General features: G+C 33.7%; 1 protein-coding gene across 7 annotated transcripts in view; it reads right to left on the bottom strand.

Moving 5' to 3' along the window:
- Nucleotides 1–22,169, bottom strand: part of LOC143049741 (steroid 17-alpha-hydroxylase/17,20 lyase-like) — a 73,994-nt gene extending 51,825 nt beyond the window's left edge. Inside the window, exons 1-7 of one of the 7 annotated variants that reach the window (XM_076223440.1) lie at nt 21,925–22,140; nt 20,320–20,385; nt 10,203–10,351; nt 9,092–9,169; nt 5,646–5,744; nt 5,029–5,122; nt 3,861–4,016 (exon numbers count right to left, since the gene is read on the bottom strand). In XM_076223440.1, coding sequence (XP_076079555.1) covers nt 3,861–4,016; nt 5,029–5,122; nt 5,646–5,744; nt 9,092–9,169; nt 10,203–10,350 — 575 coding nt within the window. In that variant the 5' untranslated portion in view covers nt 10,351; nt 20,320–20,385; nt 21,925–22,140. Of the gene's footprint in view, nt 1–3,860; nt 4,017–5,028; nt 5,123–5,645; nt 5,745–9,091; nt 9,170–10,202; nt 10,352–13,138; nt 13,256–20,319; nt 20,504–21,924 lie in introns of those variants that run through there. The other 6 variants (XM_076223439.1, XM_076223441.1, XM_076223446.1 and 3 more) reach the window with 6 other exon arrangements.
- Between the last annotated feature and the right edge of the window lie 1,997 nt (nt 22,170–24,166).

Below are 24,166 nucleotides of genomic sequence, written 5' to 3'. Positions count from 1 at the left end.
TACAACGGATACGAAAATATGCTCACATGAATATGGATACAAAAAATTAGGGTGCTCTAATTCGATACGAAGTTCCTCAGACAAACGCGGCAATAATATCATAAATGGTCAGTATGTGTAAATCTATGTAAGTGTTCGTTTAACGTGAGCGGGGCCTAAAATAAAATTTCATTTGTTTGGCATTGCCGCCCGACCCACCGAAAAACTTGCCGCCCAAATAATTTTATTTGCGTTTCAGAAATTTATTTTTTTTTATTTAAAAAAAATCGAAATTGTGCCGGAATTTGATCGTATCCGCCGAGTTTGTTCCTGGCTTTACTTATTTCAAATCACGATCTTTAAAGCGCTTGTCTTACACTGTATTGGGAGCAAACATTTAAATGACATGGAATAGAAAAAGTCTGCCAAAAGTAATGTCAAAGAGGCCGACAGGGGAAAGCATCTCCCTATGCTGCAATGCATTGGTTAAGGGAGATGGATTTAATCAAAAATCAAATTTTCAGCTATTCTTTGAAAGAAACGTTCTGAGACACCTTGTAGAGGACTCAAAGTTTATCTTTTGTAAAGCAGAAACAGATGATGTCTGCTCGACTTTATCGCTTCATAAGGCAGCAACCATTTGATTTTCTGGGGGGGGCTATGGTTTTTTTTGGAAAAAAAAGTTTGTTTCCATGTTTTGGTGAAAAAAATAATTTGTTTTGGACCCTGAGTAAAAAAAATTGTTTGTTTCACCCTCAGCTGCCACTATATGTAATGCTAAAATTGAAAGAAAAAAAATTGTCTTCGGTTTGTCGCTAAAAAAATAGATTGTTCTTCGCCGAAGGCGAACAAAAAAGTTTGCACAGAAAAAAAAACCATAGCCCCCCCCCCCAGAAAATCAAATGGTTGCTGCCTAAGATAGAAGTTTTTCACCGGGACATCACAGCACAAATATGCGTGGCTCTTACATTTGTTGAACTTATTAAATATTTGAAATTTATCATTGACAAATCTTCCCTTGAACCAGAGAACAATGTATCTACTATAGTCAGAACCACAATGATGCATTCAAGATAATTATGGCTGTAATCACCAAATCTTAAAGACCAAAATGGTCCCAGATTTACAGGTTATAGTAGTTTTGTACCAGTAGATGCTAGCCTGGTACAAAACATACATATTTTAAAGACTAGCATCTTGTGTCAATTGAAGTACTTCCCCCCTTTTCTTCTTAACATGAATAAGATAATTCTTAAAACATAAAAGATACTGACAGAAACATATTTATAAACGTATCTTATGTACCAGTGATGAATAAAATCCCCTCCTTTTCCACAATTCTAAGGGCTCATTAATTTATCTGTATTCATGTAATGCATGTCCAGATTTCTGTTAATCAAACAAGCATTACAACCCATAATTTATTTATCTGCAAAAATTGTCTGTCCTGCTGCATATTTCCATTTTGAATTTATCATACGTTTTGAACCTAGCCCTGATAAACCTTGCACGTAAGTATATTAGTATAAACACCATGTCTATTTGTGCCAACCTTTCAAATTTTTAATATTTTGCTATCCTAATTTGGTACAGATCCTTTATCCTCAAAACTTATCAGGGGCAGTAGGCGTGTTTGTATGGTAGTTTGTCACACCTTGCATGTATGATTACTAGCCTCTAGGTATTGGTTTGAGCCCTAGTTGGGCAGTTGCAAAATTAAGGTTTGATTTTCATGTCGTGTGGTAAGGTTAGTCAGTTTCCTACCGCAGGTTGGCGTTTTCCTTCAAGTACTGCGGTTTAGTACGCCACTAAAACTGACTGCCATGAAATTACCCATATGGTGTAGAAAGTGATGTTTATAAAACCAAGGCAAACAATCAAAGTTTTAAATCTTTGTCCATTTGTACAAAGAGCCGTAGTGGTTGAGCCATTTAACTTATGGTAATTTTACCAAACTGTGACCACAACTTCAAGATGTGACATCAGGCCTCTGTTCAATGGGCAGTCCCACAATAAACGTTCAATATTCATGTCATACATCTTATATGGTTAATTTGTCAGTTTCCTGCCTCAGTTCTGTGTTTTTTTCTGGGTACTTTGATTTACTCTGCCAATAAAACTGACTTTCTTGCATGAAATTATCCATATGATATAGAATGTGACATTGACGGTTGACCCCTTTCAAAGAATCCACCAGTATGTACACACAACAATGCTGCAATGCTTTAGACAACATTGGTCTAGAGACTTCATGATTTACATGTATAAAGCTTTTAAATGTAAAAAAAAAAAAAAAAAATCCCTACCTACCTACCCACCTGCTGATAGTGTGGGTCGGCAATGCCAAACAAACAATTTTTTAAGGGTGGCCCGATGGATGTGAATAAATATCTCAGTGTAACTTGATAACAAGTAGGCGGATACCAAGGAAGCTCTGATTTGAAGTTCCCGAGAAAATGTGACAGCAATTCCTTATTTGGAAGAATGGACGGAAAGGGGTAAAACAGTATAACATTCCATTCAGAGCTAAGATATAACACTTGGGAGGCATATTTCATCGCATCTAAATGATGAGATATACCTGTAATTGACATATGTTTAAACGTTTATCATAAAGTTAAAACTCTAAAAACAAATTGGATTATAAACGAAAAGAGATTACCTGAAGGCATTACTGAAAATCGGAGTACAAAGATTGGGTAAGTGTCTTTTTCTACTAAATTAGTCTTATCTTACTTACATCGATCATTGTCACGAAACTTGATCTTTGTCATTCAATGGGAAATCCTCAAAACGACAGCAAATAACTACTTTAAAATCACGATTCAGATTGAACAACATATTAAAGTACTTTGTCTGGTCTTGTAACTATTGTAATTAAGGGAATGTATCATACTTTTTCGAATTATTGGAACTTGTTTGTGATTTCTTTTGCAATAAATAATTAATACCGCATCTAAAATTTTACAGATGTCAAATCTTATTTCTCTAGCATACATAAAGCCTATAATTGCAATGTTTTAACATCTAACAAAGAGGTTATATTAGACAACATAATGTTACATGTAGAAGTCGAAAGACGACAACATTTTTTACAGAATTTTTTTTTAAATAATTTTCAAATCATATTTATGTGATCAATTTCAAAAAGTCGTTTTTTTTTTTGCGTGGAAATAACTGTTTTGTATTTCGAGCTTGTTTAAGTAATCTCAATTCCTGACAGTAAAACCATTTGTGTAATCGAAGCTAATACTTCAATGCTGTCTAAGTTAAGTTATGTCATTATTCCAAATTATTTGGTTAGACATTTTTCGAATTTAACCACTCACACATTAAATCCATACACGCACTTAACCACTAGACAAACATGGCCGGTGAACACAGTTATTTCATAGCGCATTTTTTTTTCGACAATAAATTCAAGTTTAAAGAATCGCACCTGCCCTTTCTCAAAACGATTTTTAGTATCGTACTACTAGTGGGACACATTATATCAAAAAGAAACTCCTACCAACTCTAACTAAAAATGGTGACAATTCTGTGTTAAGGGGGTGTAAAATTCAGTTTGACAGCTTCAGACAAATTAAATTTGACCTTTTTTTAACTGGACCAAATCACTACTTAACAAACGGATTCAGCACCCAAATTTTTTAACATGTAATTTCATCCCCCTACTTAATATTTCATGCATTAAATATCAAGAAATAAATTGGGAAAGTGTATCAAATAAAAAATGCAAGTTATACACTGTTCACACTAGGGACTATATTCGTGGACAACGAAAACCAAAGGATGATAACTGTCCTTGGATCACATGCCAGAAGCGCAGAGCTGAAGTGCTGAACTGTAACACAATTCAAACCTTATAATTCAGTGCTTACCTTTCTCCGAAACACACAGCATTAAGAATATTGAACACCATTAAATCTATGTAGTTTTCGGGATTAAATGCTCCTTTTTCTTTGGCCATTAAAGGTAAACATTTATTCATCGAATCATGAAGAACTTTCTCCAAATGATTTCCTGCCAAATATTGCCTACAAAAAAACGTGCCTTTGTTCTTAAAACAATTGTTTCACTCCCTTCATCTATTATCCTCAGCAATAATAATTGTGTCATGTTATTCATGTATTGTAAAGCGAGTCAGACGCAACATATTTATAAAGTGGTTATGTTTAATATAAAGTAGACCCTTTCTTGCCAAACAAATAGTTATTGAAGACATTTTTCACAATTAGACATATATCATTTTGTGAAACCAACTGTCATATATAACTATCATGACAATCTGCTTCTATTCAAAAGAAGAGAAAATCTGTCCCATTCAAATCCAATATTTTTAAATTAATATTTCAGATCACGAAAGACATTTTACATTAAATTCACAATACTACATCTTTCCTTTCATTTATAAATGAGAGTTAAACATCAAGAACATGTGTGAGACGGTTTTGATAAATTCACTTGTTTCTATCTAGAAAATATGTTTCTATTCAGAAGGGCTGTTTAGCTGAGGTTTGCGTTGCTTAGTATTTAGTAGTTTTTCTTTTTTCAATTATCTGGGTTGGTTTTTTTAATCCTTTACTGGGGAGTGGTATGTGCTATTGCATTATCAGTTTATCTTTACCTTATGAGCTTATCAGTTTATCTTTACCTTATGAGCTTATCAGTTTATCTTCACCTTATGAGCTTATCAGTTTATCTTCACCTTATGAGCTTATCAGTTTATCTTCACCTTATGAGCTTATCAGTTTATCTTCAACTAAACTATGAGCTTGAGCATATTGTCTGCAGCCTTTTTACAAGATAGTTCAATTAAAGTATAAATATGTCTTCCTTCTTCTTATTTATTAATAACATAATGGATTCGTAATCATGGTAATCTGTATTTCATTTCATTTTCATATTAGACATTGACTTAAAGATTATGAAAGATTACTTATTCAATATACCATTTATTCAAGATAAAAGTACAGTTCATTGAAATACTAACTACAAGACAGAGTAAAAAACACTAAATTAAATAGAAGTAATAAATCAAACTTCTACCTTAAAGCCTTTCCAGCTATTTTTCTGTGCAATTTCCATGTTGGTGTATAATTGGCAAATGCAATATCTTTTCCTCCTTCGGTCAACACGTCAACTTTAATTAGAAATATTGGAACTGATATGAAAAATTTATATCACAAAACAAATTTCAAGATACACGAAATAACTGCATGTTAAAAGACGGTTCCGGCTAGTCGGGAATTTTTTTCTTTTATCAAAAATGAAATTGTTAAATATTAATATTTTTTTTACATAAAATGAGTAATTCACAATTCAATTACCGTTTCTTATCTTTCATAGGAATAGTCATTTCCGAATCACCGATACATGATGTTTCTAAATTTCGTTTTTGTTTGGTAAAGGGGAAAAGAATAAGATAAAACTGTTGTTAATCAAATATAGCATAGTGTTTTACAAAACTAACATTACAACCGGTAAATCGCCTTAATATAAATTTACATTGTGAATATGTAAAAACATATATTTTCAAATTCAAATAGTTAACAGAGTATGAGAAACATTAAAGCATGATTTATGAAACACCTATTTTTTTTTTTAATTTTCAAATACATCCGCAATTGAAAACATGCATATAAAAGTATGTAGTCTTTTTTTACCTGAATGAATAGAGGGTCTATTGGCGAAATCAGCTTTGCTTTTGACTAATGCTTCTGTGACGCTGTTGATATCATTCAAAACAACCGTCTGATAAGGTCCTGTAAATCAAAATAAAGTTATGTACACATCATTAAAGTCACGTGGTTGTGACAGCTGGTACAAAGGAGATATCCCAAATTCTTGCAATCATCTAAAATAATCATTTAAACTTGGAATGCATCACCGGACTGAAAGTATCCAACTGTTTGTCTCACAATAATCTAATATAATCATTGAAACTTGGAAAGCACCACCGGACTGCAGGTATCCAAATGTTTTTCTTACAATCATCTGAAATAACCATTGAAACTTGGAAAGCACCACCGGACTGGAGGTATCGAAATGTATGTCTCACAATCATCTGAAATAATCATTGAAACTTAGAATGCACCACCGGACTGGAGGTATCCAAATGTTTGTCCGGTTTTCATGAAAGTCAAGAGAAACAAAGATCTGAATAGAAATATCGACCGATTGCTATGATATATACATGATATACATATTACAGAAACATGTAGCACATGGTCACATTCAACAATACAATATGAAAACATGCAGATCGGCACCAACTTATATTTGTGTAACACTGCTGTCGACATAATTCCAAACGAAACAAATTGGGTTTGTAGATTTCAAAAACGAACTTAAAATGCATTTTTTGAATAGCATTTGATAAAGTAAGTTATAGTCTTCTAGTTCGTATACTGGAATATGAAATCAGAAGGAACCTCACAAATTGGTTGTTTTCTTTTCTCATCGGAAATAAACAGGTGTAGGTGACTGGGAAAGCTCATTGCATTTTGATGTAGAGTTTGGAGTACCCCAAGGCTCATCTAAAATAATCTTGATGTAGAGTTTGGAGTACCCCAAGGCTCAGTTCACTTTTGTTCAGTTAGACATAACGACATGCTTGATCATAGAAAATCTCTTTTTCGACTTATTGCAGACAGCAAGATATTATACCTTACTTTATCAACAGACAAGATTCCAACGACCAAAACAAATACTAGTAAACGAATCCAGACAAACTTGGTCATGGGAACCAAACAAATGTCTTTCCTAGAACTGGGTTAATGCAATTTACCCACCATCAACTGTACAAACAAAACCATTACAAATAAACTCATCACAGATACCAGGATTAAATTTTGTTTTTACACCAGACGCGCGTTTTGTCTACAAAAATCTCACCAATGATGCTCGAATCCAAAAAATTTAAAAAAGGCCAAATAAAGTACGAAGTTGAAGAGCACTGGGGACCAACATTTTTAAAGGTTTTGCCAAGTACAGCCAAGGTAATCTATTCCTGAGGTGGAAAAGCCTCATAATACCAAGGACAGATGGTCCCATTCTTGAATCAGTCAACAACCTTTAATGCTAAACAGCACATTCGCAAGTGAAGTCAAATTCATGTTAATGAGATATGGAATTAAGCCAATAGAACAATAGGATTCCTAAAACGGGATTTGAATATTGGATTAACTTCTCAAAGTCCTTACAACCTTCCTAGTAATACCTTTAGTATTGGGAAATGCGTATAAATCACTACATAATTGGAAATATGGCGGTTATGTTCAACTGTTGACAGCATCTATCCCTCTGAACTTTAGAAAAGAGTATACCCTAGATACAATTAAGTCTGCCTCAAATATTAACCTACAGCATGTACACCTAGAAATTGACAATGACAGTCGGTTAAGAACCAAACTTTACGACAAACGGTATGATTAATTTTAGCTGTCCAATAATGCATTTCCATTTTTACGTTCGTAACTACATGCAAGCAGAGACTGAATGTAGAGTATATATATCCCATTTGATGGATTATTCCAAGCTTACAGTGCCTATCATAGTGCGGTTTTTTTGCATGATAGGTTTACTGCTTACAAGGGTGCTATTGGACTAAAACATGGAGCAACTATGAGTTGGTTCACTGCTATGTATTTCAACACGGATAAGTTCCAATATCGTTACAACAATCCCATCCCCTGTTCTTCGATTTTAATCTTACGGAATGAAACCCATGTCCGCATTTGTACTTACCATGAAGAGCACAACGGGTGCAACTATGATATGCTTACTCATTCAGAACCCTTGAGATCGATCACATGGTTGCTGCTCAGTCTTTAATTTTATATTCAGTGTTGTCCTTGACCAGGTTTTACTTTATTTTTTTGTCCTTTTTTGTCTTATTCAGTTCAACGTTTGTATAAGGATTCGGACTTTCAAGTATTTTCGCCTTGAGCATCACTGAAGAGACAATAATTGTCGAAATACACATCTAGTGCAATGAAATGTGTACTGTTGTTGCTATTGTACACTGTTTTTTCGTCGTCTTTATTATTTTCCGTGTCATTTATATCAGATTCTCTCTGCGTTTGAATATCCTTTGCAGCATTTTCATTCTCCGTTTCTTTTTTTTTCTTTTTTGTAAGTTGTAGAACTCACCAGGCAAGTATGTGATCAGTACTTACAAACTAAAACTAACCGACTCAAGAAAATTTGGAGATTAACCGCTCTTTAGGTAGCACTTTGCAAATACAGGTGTTCTCGAATCACGTCTCTTTTGAGATGATATATAATATTCAAAGATAATTTGATTTGTTGACATACTGATTCCAAGATATAATACAGAGACATACCTTGGGACTGTTACCAGTATAAAAACATATTATATTTACAGAAATACAACCTATATGTAACAAGAACATGAGCATTCTACAATCTAGTATATAGTGCAAGATGCTCAGAAAAAATAAAAAGGGAGATAAAACCGATGCAAGAATATCATATAAAAAAGAAGATGTGGTATGATTGCCAATGAGACAACTGTCCACAATTGACCAAAATGACAAAAACATTAACACTTATAATAGGTCACCGTACTCCTTTAAATACAAAATAGTCAAGTAACGAAAACAAAGAAGTTAGCCTCGAACCATCAAAACAACTGAAGGGTAAAGTACCAAATTCCAGTGATATTGAGTGATTTCAACATAATTATATTCATTTCGATTTACGAATCAGGATATGAAAGCACTCCCTACTAGAGTGGTAGCAGCACTGTCACTCAGTCGAAACTTTTAAAACTTTGATGTCAAAGCCGTTCTAAAGTTTAACAGTTCGGGGTTGGAAGCAGTGGTCCGAATTTATACTTAAGTCATTACTGTTTTTAGATTGAAGACATTTTCTGGTAGAGGAAGATGCAAAAACAGGATTGACAATTCAGGGGTGTATGATATAATGTTTAATAGGAAGAAACATATTTTTTTTAAACTAACAAATATCGTAAAAAGACTCTACAAACACAGCTGATATGTGTTGCCTCACCAATTACAATGTTTAAGTCCTTACATTGAACACTGGATCTTGTTATAAATACTATCTCTAATTTCATTATACCTACCTAGACTAACAGTGAAGACTGGTCCATATTTCTTTGTAAATTTTCCAAATATTTCATGAAGATACTTAGCTTGGATAACTGAAATTAATCAAATCATACAATTACTTTCTGCTATACATGAAGGTTTGGATGAGGTTTACAGAATATAAAATAATAGGCAAAAAGTGAAGAAAAAAGGACAAAACAACTTAAGAAATAAGAAAAATAGGCATACAAAATAAAGAATATAGAAAAGTGGACTGTTAGAATATAAAGAAAAGAAATAATGAGAAGAAATATAAAGAATAAAGAAAAATGGTGTAATAAGAAAGAATAAACAAATGATGGACCCAAAATCTAGAACCTCATAGATATACTTACAGAACTATTTTCACCACTGGGTCAATGCCGCTGCTGGTGGACATTTCGTCCCTGAAGGTATCACCAGCCCAGTAGTCAACACTTCGGTGTTGACATGAATATCAATAATGTGGTCATTTTTATAAATTTCCTGTTTACAAAACTTTGAATTTTACGAAAAACTAAGGATTTTCTTATCCCAGGCATAGATTACCTTAGCCATATTTGGCACAACTTTTTGGAATTTAAGATACTCAATGCTCTTCAACTTTGTACTTGTTTGGCTTTATAAATATTTCCATATGAGCGTCTTGGATGAGTCTTAAGTAGACGAAACGCGCGTCTGGCGTACTAAATTATAATCCTTGTACCTTTGATAACTATTTACATCCGTAAATATTGAGCAAAGAACTGGTTATACATACTATTATGGATGCATATACTTTACAAATTAAGAATAGGTTTATTTCTCCCATGTTTCATAAAATACTTTGCTTCAGGTAGTTGGAACTTTGGTTTTAACACAATACACTTATTTCATGAAGTTCAACTGCAAAACCAGCAACGTTAAAATATTTTAAAAGTCTTTATATTACACGTAGGAACTAGAAGTTATGGTCATTTGGGTAAGACGAAGCATGTGTAGTTGTTTAATGCATAAAAACAATATGAGTCACTTGGCATGAATATCTTTCTTCATAAATTATAAATCCATCGTATTTCCTTCATCATGTTCATAATTTCCAATCAGAATCCGGTAAAATGACATTACCTTCATAACTTCCAATCAGAGGCCAGCAAAATGGTCCTGGAGGCATATTATATTTCCATCTTTGTCTGAGTTTGTACACAACAAGCACAACTAGTAACCCAATTAGAACTGTTTGGACATTTAACGCTGATATAATCGAATACAACATTCTGAAAATATAAAAATGCAAAACCATTTCGGTACAACCGTCCCGTTTGTAACACAAAACACACTACGAAGACAACGTATTTCATCACCGTTATCATGGATCTTTATAACAAATAATACATACATACGATTTAAATGTATATACTTTTGTTCAACAAAATAGTACACCAGTAGTGGATCTAGAGCTTCACATGAAGAACTTGTTTGTGATTTCAGGTACCGTTTTTTTATATGCCTGTTTAATATGGTTTCAACATTTTTTTAAACAATCAAAATTGAAACAACTATTAATATTTCTAGAGCTTCTATGATATGGATAGAGGTATGATCAGTTAAACTTTGAAAAGTCTGGTAAAACTGAGACATCATAACACCAGTCCCTGATGTTGTCGTTCTACGTGTCAACCAACAAAAAGAAGGAAAGTTATGATTCATATTAAATAAACATTGAAATGAAATTTGAAGCTAACAAGGACGACACAAGATATAAAGATATGCCACCAGAGATATAGATATAGCTTGCTGTTCGGTGTGAGCTAATGACGTTGAAGTCCATTGTCACGCGGACTACATCTTCTTATATCTAAGACACAAAAGATATAAATATGGTCACACACAAGAGATATAGATATAGCTTGCTGTTCGGTGTGAGCTAGTGACGTTGAAGCCCATTGGCATTCAGACTAAGACAAAAGATAAAGATATGGTGACACACAAGAGATATAGATATATCCAACTAAGTAAGACATCAGGTGACTTAGATTACGTAACAATCCGACATCTTTAGTAAATTTGTCTTATAGAAATTGAATAGGCTTTTCAATACGCTTGATTTTCCGTAAATAAACCGATTTCCTTTGTCTTTGAACATACATCTTTCGTAAAATGTTGAAGTGGACAGTTAAACTTAGATGAAATTTCAGATCAATTGTTAATATTTTTCTTTTTCTCCTCATCTCTCAGCCTTTTCTAACAATATAATTCAAATGCAAATTACGTCCCTAATCGATTACAAATCACGAATCTGTCGGAATTTTTAAAATGGATGTTGTGTCGGGTTCACACTTCAGAGAAATTTGCGTTTCTCATTATCTATGCTGTTCAAGGGGCACTAGCTACCAGATTTAGAAAAACATAAAATTTGATATTGTTTTTGTTTTTGTTAAATCATAAATGAAAGTGAAACAGTAAAGTTAAAATTGGCTTTTAGCTACCAGTTTGGTTCAGTTTTATCAAAATAAGCAAAGAAAAATTACTTATGCATTATTCACTTGCAAGTGAATATTTCGACCTCATTAAATCCGATTTCATGTGAACCTCAGTTGAACCTCTCAGCTAAAGATATGTTACGCATGAACTAGGCGTGATTAGCTAGTACATTTGTAAAAGGAAAAGAATGTAAACACTGAAAGTGTAACAAGGGTATTTCAGTAGTTGTCGTTTGTTGATGTTGTTCATAAGTGTTTCTCGTTTCTCGTTTTTTATATAAATTAGACCGTTGGTTTTCCCGTTTGAATGGATTTACACTTAGTCTAGTAATATTTTTGTTGGCCCTTTATAGCTTGCTGTTCGGTGTGAGCCAAAGCTACGTGTTGAAGATCGTACTTTGACCTATAATCAGTTGATAATGGTTTACTTTTATAAATTGTGACTTGGATGGAGAGTTGTCTCATTGGCACTCATACCTCATCTTCTTATATCTATAAACCATTTGATTGACTGATTCAATCTAAAAAAAACTTACAATATTCTTAGAGGTTAACACGATTATTAATATATTGTTTTATCCTATTATAATATAAAATCATACAGACCTAAAACAAAAGCCCAATTGCACGAGTTCGTAATCTATTTATATCTATGTTTAAGTTTACGTCGGCATTCTTTGGAAAATTAATAATTAGATGGCGTCTGGACTAAAAAAAACACGAAATGCCGAGACATAATTTCGAGTTTAGGCATCGTTAATTGTTTATCTGAGACTTTTCTTTTATTTGGATATACGTTTTAGAATGACACAAGTCGAATAAAAAAATTTGAGTCAAATTGATGAACATGAATTTGACAGCACATTGCATGTTTCGTCCATGGTTATTTTGAAAGTGTTTTTCTTTCGATGCAAAAATGTTTATTTTGTTACAGTCCACACATTTAAGACATCTGCAAAAAAAAATAGAATGACACAGACGAATATCTACCTGTGTATGTATGTTTCTACGAACACGTTCGCCAGCCAAGTAACAGACAGATAGATAAGACTAAAACACACAATTATTCAGGAAGAAACAGGATACGGATGTCAAACAAAATTACCATACTTGCCGTTAATAATCAATCCGTGTACAAAGTTATTTCAAGTGTAATCAATATATAACTTTAATTATAACATATTTTGCACCCAGGAAATTCTTTAACTATCAAACATCATCATAACACTTGATAAATTGATAAAAATCGAACAATGATACTGAAAAAATCAAGTTTTTCCCTGAAAACAGAGGGATCCCCCCCCCCCCCTCCCCCCAAAAAAAACCAAACCCCTGCCCTCCCCTTAATCAGCCTCTGCTATCGATGCCCCCGGCCTCCCCATCTGTAGTATTTTGTAGACATCTGTTTCTAGTTAAAGACTGTTATTTAAATATGTTATACATGTTGGACTACACACATTGAATTCACAAATGAATATGACAACAATAATTGATAGAGTCAGATTAAAGATTTTAAAGTGCAATTTGTGTGTCAGGTCACGGGTGTTCAGCTTAGATTTTACATAATAAGAACTAACTTACCCAAAACTTTCAATTGAAACAAATATTTGTAATTTTTTAGTAAGTGTCCACTGTTTGGCAAATGAAACTAACTTCTGTAGGTATTTGTCGATTTGTTATCAAATTGTAAACAAAGTCATTAAATAGATCGATATAGTAAGTCACAAAAACATACGAAACAACGTTGTGTGTATCCGGAATTAGATCAAACATGCATTTGATAATATAGAGAAATACATATATATTATATGTCTCTGGATAAATGAAATAAAAAAAAAGAACAAGGGAGAAAATTTCATAGAAATCAGAATATCGACTGACAGTGGAGTAAAAAATCTGCAATCGAAAATCTGTGAAAAGATAATAACAAATTAAAAGAAGTCATCGTAATCAAGGCCGAATCAATGGTCCATATTGTTTTTGTTTTTGTTAAATCATACATCTTTTTTGTTGGCCCTTTATAGCTTGCTGTTCGGTGTGAGCCAAAGCTACGTGTTGAAGACCGTACTTTGACCTATAATCAGTTGATAATGGTTTACTTTTATAAATTGTGACTTGGATGGAGAGTTGTCTCATTGGCACTCATACCTCATCTTCTTATATCTATAAACCATTTGATTGACTGATTCAATCTAAAAAAAACTTACAATATTCTTAGAGGTTAACACGATTATTAATATATTGTTTTATCCTATTATAATATAAAATCATACAGACCTAAAACAAAAGCCCAATTGCACGAGTTCGTAATCTATTTATATCTATGTTTAAGTTTACGTCGGCATTCTTTGGAAAATTAATAATTAGATGGCGTCTGGACTAAAAAAAACACGAAATGCCGAGACATAATTTCGAGTTTAGGCATCGTTAATTGTTTATCTGAGACTTTTCTTTTATTTGGATATGACGGCGTGCACAAAGTTGACGGCAAGTGTAAAATGCGCTTTTAAAATAGTTTTATACAACCGTGTTTAAAATATTTTTGGATAAGAATAAGAATAAGATTTTATTTATGATAAAATGATGAATGCATGCCATTAAAATCCACATTACTAGTAAGGTAAATTAAAATTTAATCTATAAAGCATGAAACGGACATATAGAAAACGGCAAAAATACGTTGTAACTTGTAACATTAAAAAAGCATAAGTTAGAGTTTTTGACCTAAAAGTTTTACAAATTCAACATATTTTACTGCATTTTCGTATAATAGAATTGTTAGGATTCGGACTCGGACATATCACGAAAATCATCGCAAAAAAAAATCAAAACGATCATGGTAGATAAGTTTGGAATGATCTTCGTTATGTGTAAGAAGTAGTAATTTGGAAGGACTAATAATCGAAGTGGAAGAATCGGCAAGAAAAAATATGTAATTGCAATATTTTTATTTTCAAAATAACTTGGAATTCCAAATGTGCATAACAAGAGGTTCAAAATAATCTGCAAAATATGAAATATTCGATAGTCCAGACTGAACACCAGAATTTTATTGATGTCCAGCTATTATGTTACAATCTAAAGAAATGACGTTTTAACGCTGTTTTCTGAAAAGGGTCCACGACATAGTCGCTAATTATTTCCATTTCACTGCTCTTAGCATATATTTATTTATATTTCCAGAATGTGCATTTGCTGCACTTTTTTGTTCGAAAGAAAAAAGAAATATGTTGAACGAAAATATTTAAAGCTATGTGATAAACTAGGTGTCCAGTGTTTTTGTGACGCGCTTGTTTTCTGGGAGAAAATGCCGACGTCGTAAAGGGTTTTAGTAATTTGAAGACGTTACGTTTGTGGACTCAGCTTTGTGCACGCCGTCATATACGTTTTAGAATGTTACAAGTCGAATAAAAAAATTTGAGTCAAATTGATGAACATGAATTTGACAGCACATTGCATGTTTCGTCCATGGTTATTTTGAAAGTGTTTTTCTTTCGATGCAAAAATGTTTATTTTGTTACAGTCCACACATTTAAGACATCTGCAAAAAAAAAAATAGAATGACACAGACGAATATCTACCTGTGTATGTATGTTTCTACGAACACGTTCGCCAGCCAAGTAACAGACAGATAGATAAGACTAAAACACACAATTATTCAGGAAGAAACAGGATACGGATGTCAAACAAAATTACCATACTTGCCGTTAATAATCAATCCGTGTACAAAGTTATTTCAAGTGTAATCAATATATAACTTTAATTATAACATATTTTGCACCCAGGAAATTCTTTAACTATCAAACATCATCATAACACTTGATAAATTGATAAAAATCGAACAATGATACTGAAAAAATCAAGTTTTTCCCAGAAAACAGAGGGATCCCCCCCTCCCCCCCCCCCCCAAAAAAAAAACCCCTGCCCTCCCCTTAATCAGCCTCTGCTATCGATGCCCCCTGCCTCCCCATCTGTAGTATTTTGTAGACATCTGTTTCTAGTTAAAGACTGTTATTTAAATATGTTATACATGTTGGACTACACACATTGAATTCACAAATGAATATGACAACAATAATTGATAGAGTCAGATTAAAGATTTTAAAGTGCAATTTGTGTGTCAGGTCACGGGTGTTCAGCTTAGATTTTACATAATAAGAACTAACTTACCCAAAACTTTCAATTGAAACAAATATTTGTAATTTTTTAGTAAGTGTCCACTGTTTGGCAAATGAAACTAACTTCTGTAGGTATTTGTCGATTTGTTATCAAATTGTAAACAAAGTCATTAAATAGATCGATATAGTAAGTCACAAAAACATGCGAAACAACGTTGTGTGTATCCGGAATTAGATCAAACATGCATTTGATAATATAGAGAAATACATATATATTATATGTCTCTGGATAAATGAAATAAAAAAAAAAAGAACAAGGGAGAAAATTTCATAGAAATCAGAATATCGACTGACAGTGGAGTAAAAAATCTGCAATCGAAAATCTGTGAAAAGATAATAACAAATTAAAAGAAGTCATCGTAATCAAGGCCGAATCAATGGTCCATATTGTTTTTGTTTTTGTTAAATCATAAATGAAAGTGAAACAGTAAAGTAAAAATTGGCTTTTAGCTACCAGTTTGGTTCAGTTTTATCAAAATAAGCAAAGAAACATTGCTTATGCATTATTCACTTGCAAGTGAATATTTCGACCTCATTAAATCCGATTTCATGTGAACCTCAGTTGAAACTCTCAGCTAAAGATATGTTACGCATGAACTAGGCGTGATCAGCTAGTAAAAGGAAAAAAATGTAAACACTGAAAGTGTAACAAGGGTATTTCAGTAGTTGTCGTTTGTTGATGTTGTTCATAATTGTTTCTCATTTCTCGTTTTTTATATAAATTAGACCGTTGGTTTTCCCGTTTGAATGGATATACACTAGTAATATTTTTGTTGGCCCTTTATAGCTTGCAGTTCGGTGTGAGCCAAAGCTACGTGTTGAAGACCGTACTTTGACCTATAATGGTTTACTTAAAATTGTGACTTGGATGGAGAGTTGTCTCATTGGCCCTCATACCTCATCTTCTTATATCTACAAACCATTTGATTGACTGATTCAATCTACAAAAACTTACAATATTCTTAGAGGTTAACACGATTATTAATATATTGTTTTATCCTATTATAATATAAAATCATACAGACATAAAAAAAAAAAAAAAAAAAAGCCCAATTGCACGAGTTCGCTATCTATTTATATCTATGTTTAAGTTTACGTCGGCATTCTTTGGAAAATTAATAATTAGATGGCGTCTGGACTAAAAAAAAAAACACGAAATGCCGAGACAAAATTTCGAGTTTAGGCATCGTTAATTGTTTACCTGAGACTTTTTTTTATTTGGATATACGTTTTAGAATGTTACAAGTCGAATAAAAAAATTTGAGTCAAATTGATGAACATGAATTTGACAGCACATTGCATGTTTCGTCCATGGTCATTTTGAAAGTGTTCTTCTTTCGATGCAAAAATGTTTATTTTGTTACAGTCCACACATTTAAGACATCTGCAAAAAAATATAGAATGACACAGACGAATATCTACCTGTGTATGTATGTTTCTACGAACACGTTCGCCAGCCAAGTAACAGACAGATAGATAAGACTAAAAAAAAAGTTTGTTTCCAGTTTTTAGAGAAAAAAATAATTTGTTTTTGATTCTGAGAAAAAAAAATTGTTTGTTTCCCCCTCAGCTGCATGTAATGCTAAAAAAAATTGAAAGAAAAAAATTGTTTTCGACTTATCGCGAAAAAAATAGATTGTTTTTCGCCGCAGGCGAAAAATATAGTTTGTCCAGAAAAAAAATCCATAGCCCACCCCAGAAAATCAAATGGTTGCTGCCTTAATGAAACTTTACATAAATGGTAACTGGCATGACGTGTAGAGTTGCAGTTCAACTCTGGAATTTCCGAAATGGCCGCCGTTTCCATGGAAACCACAAAAATGTCAAAAATTTCCTAATGCTCGAAACTTACTGAGACTTTACAAAAACGTTCAATGGCATATGTAGATGCACTCATTGACTTTGATTTTTTTATAATTACAGCCATATCCTTGGCAATTGGTGAACGAGGGTGCCATCCGTTATTGTTAGCAATTACAAATCTAGTTTAGATTGCTATTATAAAATGCATGTGTGAAGATTTTATATCTCAGGTTAAATTGTTTACATTTGTTACAGTTCGGCAGAAGCCTTATTTTATATATTTATATGATACTTCAATAAACGAATAAAGAATTGGATGTTTCGCGGGGAAACTTTGGGTCAGGTCAAATGTGAAGGGGAGTTCCAAAGGAAACTGTCAATACGAGTAATGAGACACTATGGAAGAACACCCCTCCTTCAATAATGGTACGGCTACAATGTACCATTGGGGTATAAAAGCAGGAGAAATTCCTAGCTCAGGGTCTTAGACATCATTCTCCAGTCACGTCTCAGTCATTACAGCTGAACGGACGTGCTGGGTCAGCTCTCCTTTACCCGCTATCTTCGATGAGGGTTTGCAGTTAGATGACCAACGACTTACTACTTAAAAAATGACAGAAACCAATCCAAGCCATACAGTAGACGTAGTAGTTGGCGTACCCGCGTTAACATGCACTCCAAAACCATTGTATCATGGGGAGTGGTATGCCGATTAACGTCCGAGGGCTGTATCCTAGGTGTTGGGTGATTGACCTTCATTTCACTGCCTCACGGCTTTGGTCCTGATAACGCTTCCTGACATCTTTAGCACTACGTCCACGACTCATCTACCAGTACTCCATCATCGAGGTTAGAGGGCTGCCAAGCTGACCAAACTGGCCCTGAAAGCAGCCGTTGTGAAGAAATAACAACAAAAATAGTCAACAAACCAAAAAGAACTCACAAAACCAAGATGGCGACCTCCAAAATGGCGACCACCACTCGTTTCTGACCGATGGCACAAAATTATTTAAACGCTCACCAAACGCCTTCGGGCACCGAGCCGACCGTGCGAGGGCTGTATAGTCAGTCAAGGTCGTTAAACACTTCCATTTGCTCGGGGTCGACTGTCATAAGTCTTCGGAAACATAAGACCGAGGTACGGTACGCGGATATATTTGAGATTGCTGTCTGGTATATATAAGGTATTATAGATAATATTACTAAGTGTAATAAGGAACAGGTTCAATTTGGTGCCTGTTATAAATACGGACTCGTACGCAGTGGCGGATCCAGAACTTTTCTTAAGGGGGGCCCGCTGACTGACCTAAAAGGGGGGGGGCCGCTCCAGTCATGCTTCAATGATTCCCTATATAATCAACTAAATGTTTCCCACGAAAGGGGGACAAGTTTGTTCCTGACCCAGGACAAATTTGTAATAGTACAAATTTGTATCAATTGTATATATTTAAAGTAGAATAGTTAATAGATAGTTTATTTGAGACTGCAAAGAGCAGTTGTATATATTTAAGTTCATTAACGTAAATATATGTATAAAGTTCAATTGTTTTATATTTTGTAATAGAACATTTTTGGATCCAGTATTAAACTGGTAACGAAACCGTTCTAAAATAGAAATAGACATGTTTACCCTTTGAACACGTCACATGTTTGATCTAATTCCGGATACACACAATCCAACAATACTGGATCAACAAAATATGAGACAGTATTTATTGTGTGTAATAAGTATTTATTGTGTGTAATAAGTATTTATTGTGTGTAATAAGTATTTATTGCGTGTAATAAGTATTTATTGCGTGTAATAAGTATTTATTGCGTGTAATAAGTATTTATTGTCTATAGTAAATACGGTCTCATTTTTTGTTGATCCAGTATAATTGCTGAAACACGAAAAGGGTAAAAATAATAGTAATTTAAGGTCAATCTTTCATATAAGGAGTCTACCAACGATTTGGTTCAGCTCGATTTTTTAAGATCATTTCTCGAAAATCGTCTATGATTAAAGTGACTATCTTTTTTTTCACAATTTTCAAGATTATAGGCAAACAAGCCTAAAAGTAAGAAAATTGTGTTAATAAAAAGAGCAATAAGCTCAATTTTAGTTATTAGATGATTTCAGTTTTATATGTAGATAATATCATGTCTCAAGCTTGCCAATTTATTTTGTTTATTTATTTTCGTTTATATCTTACAGCTTATTCAGTATCATATGTTCGGAGTTCGGAGATATTTCACCTAGAAGATGAGCATCTAGAGAGAAATGACTTAAAATGCATAAGAATGTCAATGTACAGCGAGAGAATAAAACTTATTGCTTTGCTGAATATTTAATATAAGATATGCAAAAAAGAGAAAAAAAATATAAGCTTTTGCTGATAACGTTTTAGCCACATATGTTGATGACATGTAGTGCCTTGTTCCCACCATGCGTATGGGCTGAAACTATCGACCGCAAAACGTACCAGTAATGGTGCATCACGGAATGGGAATCGAACCAGGAACCTTTGTGTTAGTTGCCCGATGCACTAACCACTACACCACGGCTCTAACGATGTCACTACCTGTAGCTTGAGAAAATGCAAAATGACCTATCATTATTATTATATTTTTGAATATATATATATCAATATATACTACGTTTTGGTAAAGTATGAACAAATTCTATCATTTTTAGTTAAGACTCCCATACCACCTCAAATCATAATGATTGTCTAATTAGTCATTTACCGCAATGTCTATTCTATATACTATGATACTGACTTATTCATAAGCGCTTACCCTATTGTTTTCTTGCTCACGACTCGATGATATATGTCTCCACTTCAGAAAGAATCCTACCTATTTCTTCAAAAATTATTTAAACTTTATTTGTGTGTAGATAATTATCTGTTTTAAAAAGTAAAATTTCATCAGATATTTGATGATACAATTCCATTAAATATTGCGCTCTTTTGTATATTGACATTTGTGAAATAATCTGCTAACACTCGAGATTTTATAGTAGTATATATCATGTAAACATTTGTCATCCATTTGATGAATCACTAAGGGGACTAACTAGGACGATAGTTAAATTACATATTCCATCGTCGTTTTATATTTGTTCGTCTTCCATTAATAGTTCGTATCGAGTCGTCTTGGTGTAGTGGTATGTGTAGTGGCTCGATATGGTGAAGGTCTTGAGTTCGAATCCCATCATATACACTGGATTTTTTCTACGTGAATGTTGGTAGACAGTCTTTTCCGTATACTTGTTTATAAGTTTTATAATGGATTTGACACTCCAACCAAAATGTTACAGAACAAAGTAAAGTATGCATAAAAAAGAAACTCAAACTGGGGTGATCTGGTAGGGGTGGTCCTGCTCAGATCACCCCTGTTAGAACAAAAGAGCTGGGATGTCATATGCTCGATATTCATTTTTTAAAACTCGGTTGTGAATCTTATATCTCGTTTTAGAACTTTGATTAAAAAATTAAATATGGAAAGAAATCATGTTTGTTGAGATACTGTAGTTCATAAGTGTTTGTCTCTTTTTATATAGATAAGACCGTTGGTTTTCCTGTTTTCATTGTTTTACACTTGTCACTGGGCCTGTATAGCTTGCTGTTCGGTGTGAGCCAAGGCTCTGTACATGTGTTGAAGACCGTACTTTTAGTCCTGAAACTATTTATAAAATGACAGGAAGCAACAACCAAAAATTCATAACATATATATACATCACAAAAACCTAAACATACAAATACATATCTATTTGACATATAAAGTATAAAAGGTAAATTATGAACGATGGATGTAAAATAGTTAAAATAGAAAGGAGCGCATCGATGCGATGCATTTTTGTAGTGACGAGTCAGCTGACTGAGAAAATAATATATAAAAGGCCGAAGAAAACCCAACAAATGTCAAATATTAGTGTGGTCATAATGTACATAAAGTTCTGTGTTTACTCAAGTATTGTGCGACGAGGCCTTGAACTAAATAAATGGTTCACAGTTTGATAATCCACATATACACGCCACGTCAACATTATATACATATACAATTTAAATATTCAAACAACCCTGTACTTCGATGCAACTTTAAAGACAGGAAATGTAAATATTAAAACTCTCATTGTCCATTCGTTCCTTTATTGTACATGTAGCACCAGAGTGCAGAAAATTGTTACTGTACATGATAGACCATTTTACTCCAAGGGGGAGGGCTGTGTTATGCTGTTGTTTTGGCCAAAAAAATATTCTGATCCCCTATCTGAAGAAAAAAAATATTGTGGTGAAGCAGATGACAAAAAGTTCTGAATCTAGATAAAAAAAAAAAAAAAAAAAAACAACCACACACACACACAAAAAGAAAAGAAACAGCGCTTGTATTGCCACTTACCTTTTCGCTTTTATCTTGCCCACTCTCAGACGACTCGATGTACTTCTAAAACTTCAGAAAAGATCCAACCTAGTCGGATGCCTAGTTCATTAAAAAAGAGTTACAATGGTATGTTTGTGTGTAGATCTGCATCCGTTTGAACGTAGATTTTCACCAGATATTTAAAATATAATCCAAACTATAAATATTGCACTTTTATAACCTTATAGGTGTATTTTGAACTATTCTGTTTTCAAGGCCAAACACTCGAGACTAGTACGTTTAAAGAAACATTTATTGATTTACATAGTGTGTTTAGTGTATGTAAATATTTGCCATCTATTTTATGATTGACCGGGGTCACACATTGGGACTATGATTTAAGAGGGTGGTAAAGGGTTATTTTCGTGCAACGTGATCGCCGTTTTTTTATTTCACGTTCAACGTGTTTTTACTTTTTTATTTGACGTTCAGTCGTGCAAGACGGGTGCATCGTTCAACGTGTTCTGCTTATTTGATTTTACGTGCATCGTGATTTTCAAAGTCTTATTTTGCGTGCTCGGTATTTTTCAAATAAAATTCAAACACTTGGCAGAGATCGTCAAGAAATACTTTTTTAAAAGCCGTAAACCAATTATATCATAAATGTGTATACTGAATCGAGAATATCAAGTAAAACAAAGAGTTAATATATACAAGAAGACAGTGACTCAGTCACAAAAGGTTCAAATAAAAGTATTTATTTTTCGTGCAACGTTCATTACAGAAATTATTTCACGTTCAACGTGAAATTATGTCTTATTTCACGTTTTTTTCGTGCAAGCACTCCCCCTTTACCACCCTCATTTAATGTCGATAATTGCTTTCATATGGTTTTATGCATTTGAATGGGAGAATGGAGTTGGAACCCGCACCCCAACCCCTTTTACTCTGGGTTGGGAACCCCCCTTTTTAAAATGGCTGGATCCGCGCCTGCAAGAGGCAGTAATTCAATGACCAATTGCAAATATAAGCCGACCTCCTACCATAAAAATAATGAGGTATGATTGCAAATGTGATCACTATCCAACAAGAGTCTAATGAAATGGACAGCAATTATAGACAACAGTACAGACTTCAACACTGAAAAATCCATGCCGTATACAGTGGCGGATCCAGCCATTTTAAAGGGGGGTTCCCAACACAGAGTAAAGGGGGGTTCCAACTATATGCTCCCATTCAAATGCATTGATCGGCCAAAAAAAGGGGGTTCTAACCCCCGGACCCCCCTGGATCCGCCACTGGTATAGTCGACTTTAAAAGGTCCATACATAAAAAGATATATGAGACAAGTCATTTGAGCAAACTTACGGCCTAATTCGTGAGAAAATAATTTACGACAAAATAATACACGTATGATTACATGAACGACTGAACTACAGGCTCATATTAACGTGGGACAGACACAAATTGAGTGTGTGCGTTTGAGAGGGGACAGTTACTGAAAGCTAGTTCAAAGTCATTACCAATTAATGAAAATATCCAATAAGTACACAACCTACATCCAAAGGACGTCATTAAAAGTCAGAGAAAACAAAACCTTACATTGTGCATTGCACAAATAAAGATATCGACAGATTATGATAAACCGAACACATTTTAAAAAATAAGTTTGGAATGGGCTGATTCGTCAAAAAGATGTGAAGCACAAAAACAACAAAAACCATGACAGAAGATACATAGCACCGATCTGGGAGTACTTAAAGATAATTACTGAGAGCTAGTTCGAAGCCAATAAAAGAACAGAGTGCCAATGTCTCCCGCGTTGCACATATGTATTTGTCCAAGGATAAAGGCCAATAACTAAAAATAATCTTTTTTTTTCTTTAATGAACAATGAAAAATTGAGAAATGAATGCTTTAAAACAAAATAACATATATTTCAAAGGAGCATAACTCGTTTAAAGTATTTGATCAGCACTTATTTTCGAAAGAATCAAACCTAGTTTGATAATCATATTCATAAAAATCTGGCAAGAATTGTAGACATGAGAGCACTAATGATGCAATATTTCATATACTTAATATTTTCAAGGTACACAACTCTTCAAAAAATAATTAATCAGTACTGATTTTCAAACTCGTCCGAGACATTGCTAATATAACTGGACGGTTGGTATTTCTATGTCCCCTGTAATGTGCTGTGCGGGACACGCATAGACGGACACCCGGTATTTCTATGTCCCCCTGTAATGCGCTGTGCGGGACACGCATAGACGGACGC

The sequence above is a fragment of the Mytilus galloprovincialis genome, chromosome 10 (assembly GCF_965363235.1).
Source record: "Mytilus galloprovincialis chromosome 10, xbMytGall1.hap1.1, whole genome shotgun sequence".
Taxonomy (NCBI): Eukaryota; Metazoa; Mollusca; class Bivalvia; order Mytilida; family Mytilidae; genus Mytilus; species Mytilus galloprovincialis.
This window is presented reverse-complemented; position numbering and strand designations above follow the sequence as displayed.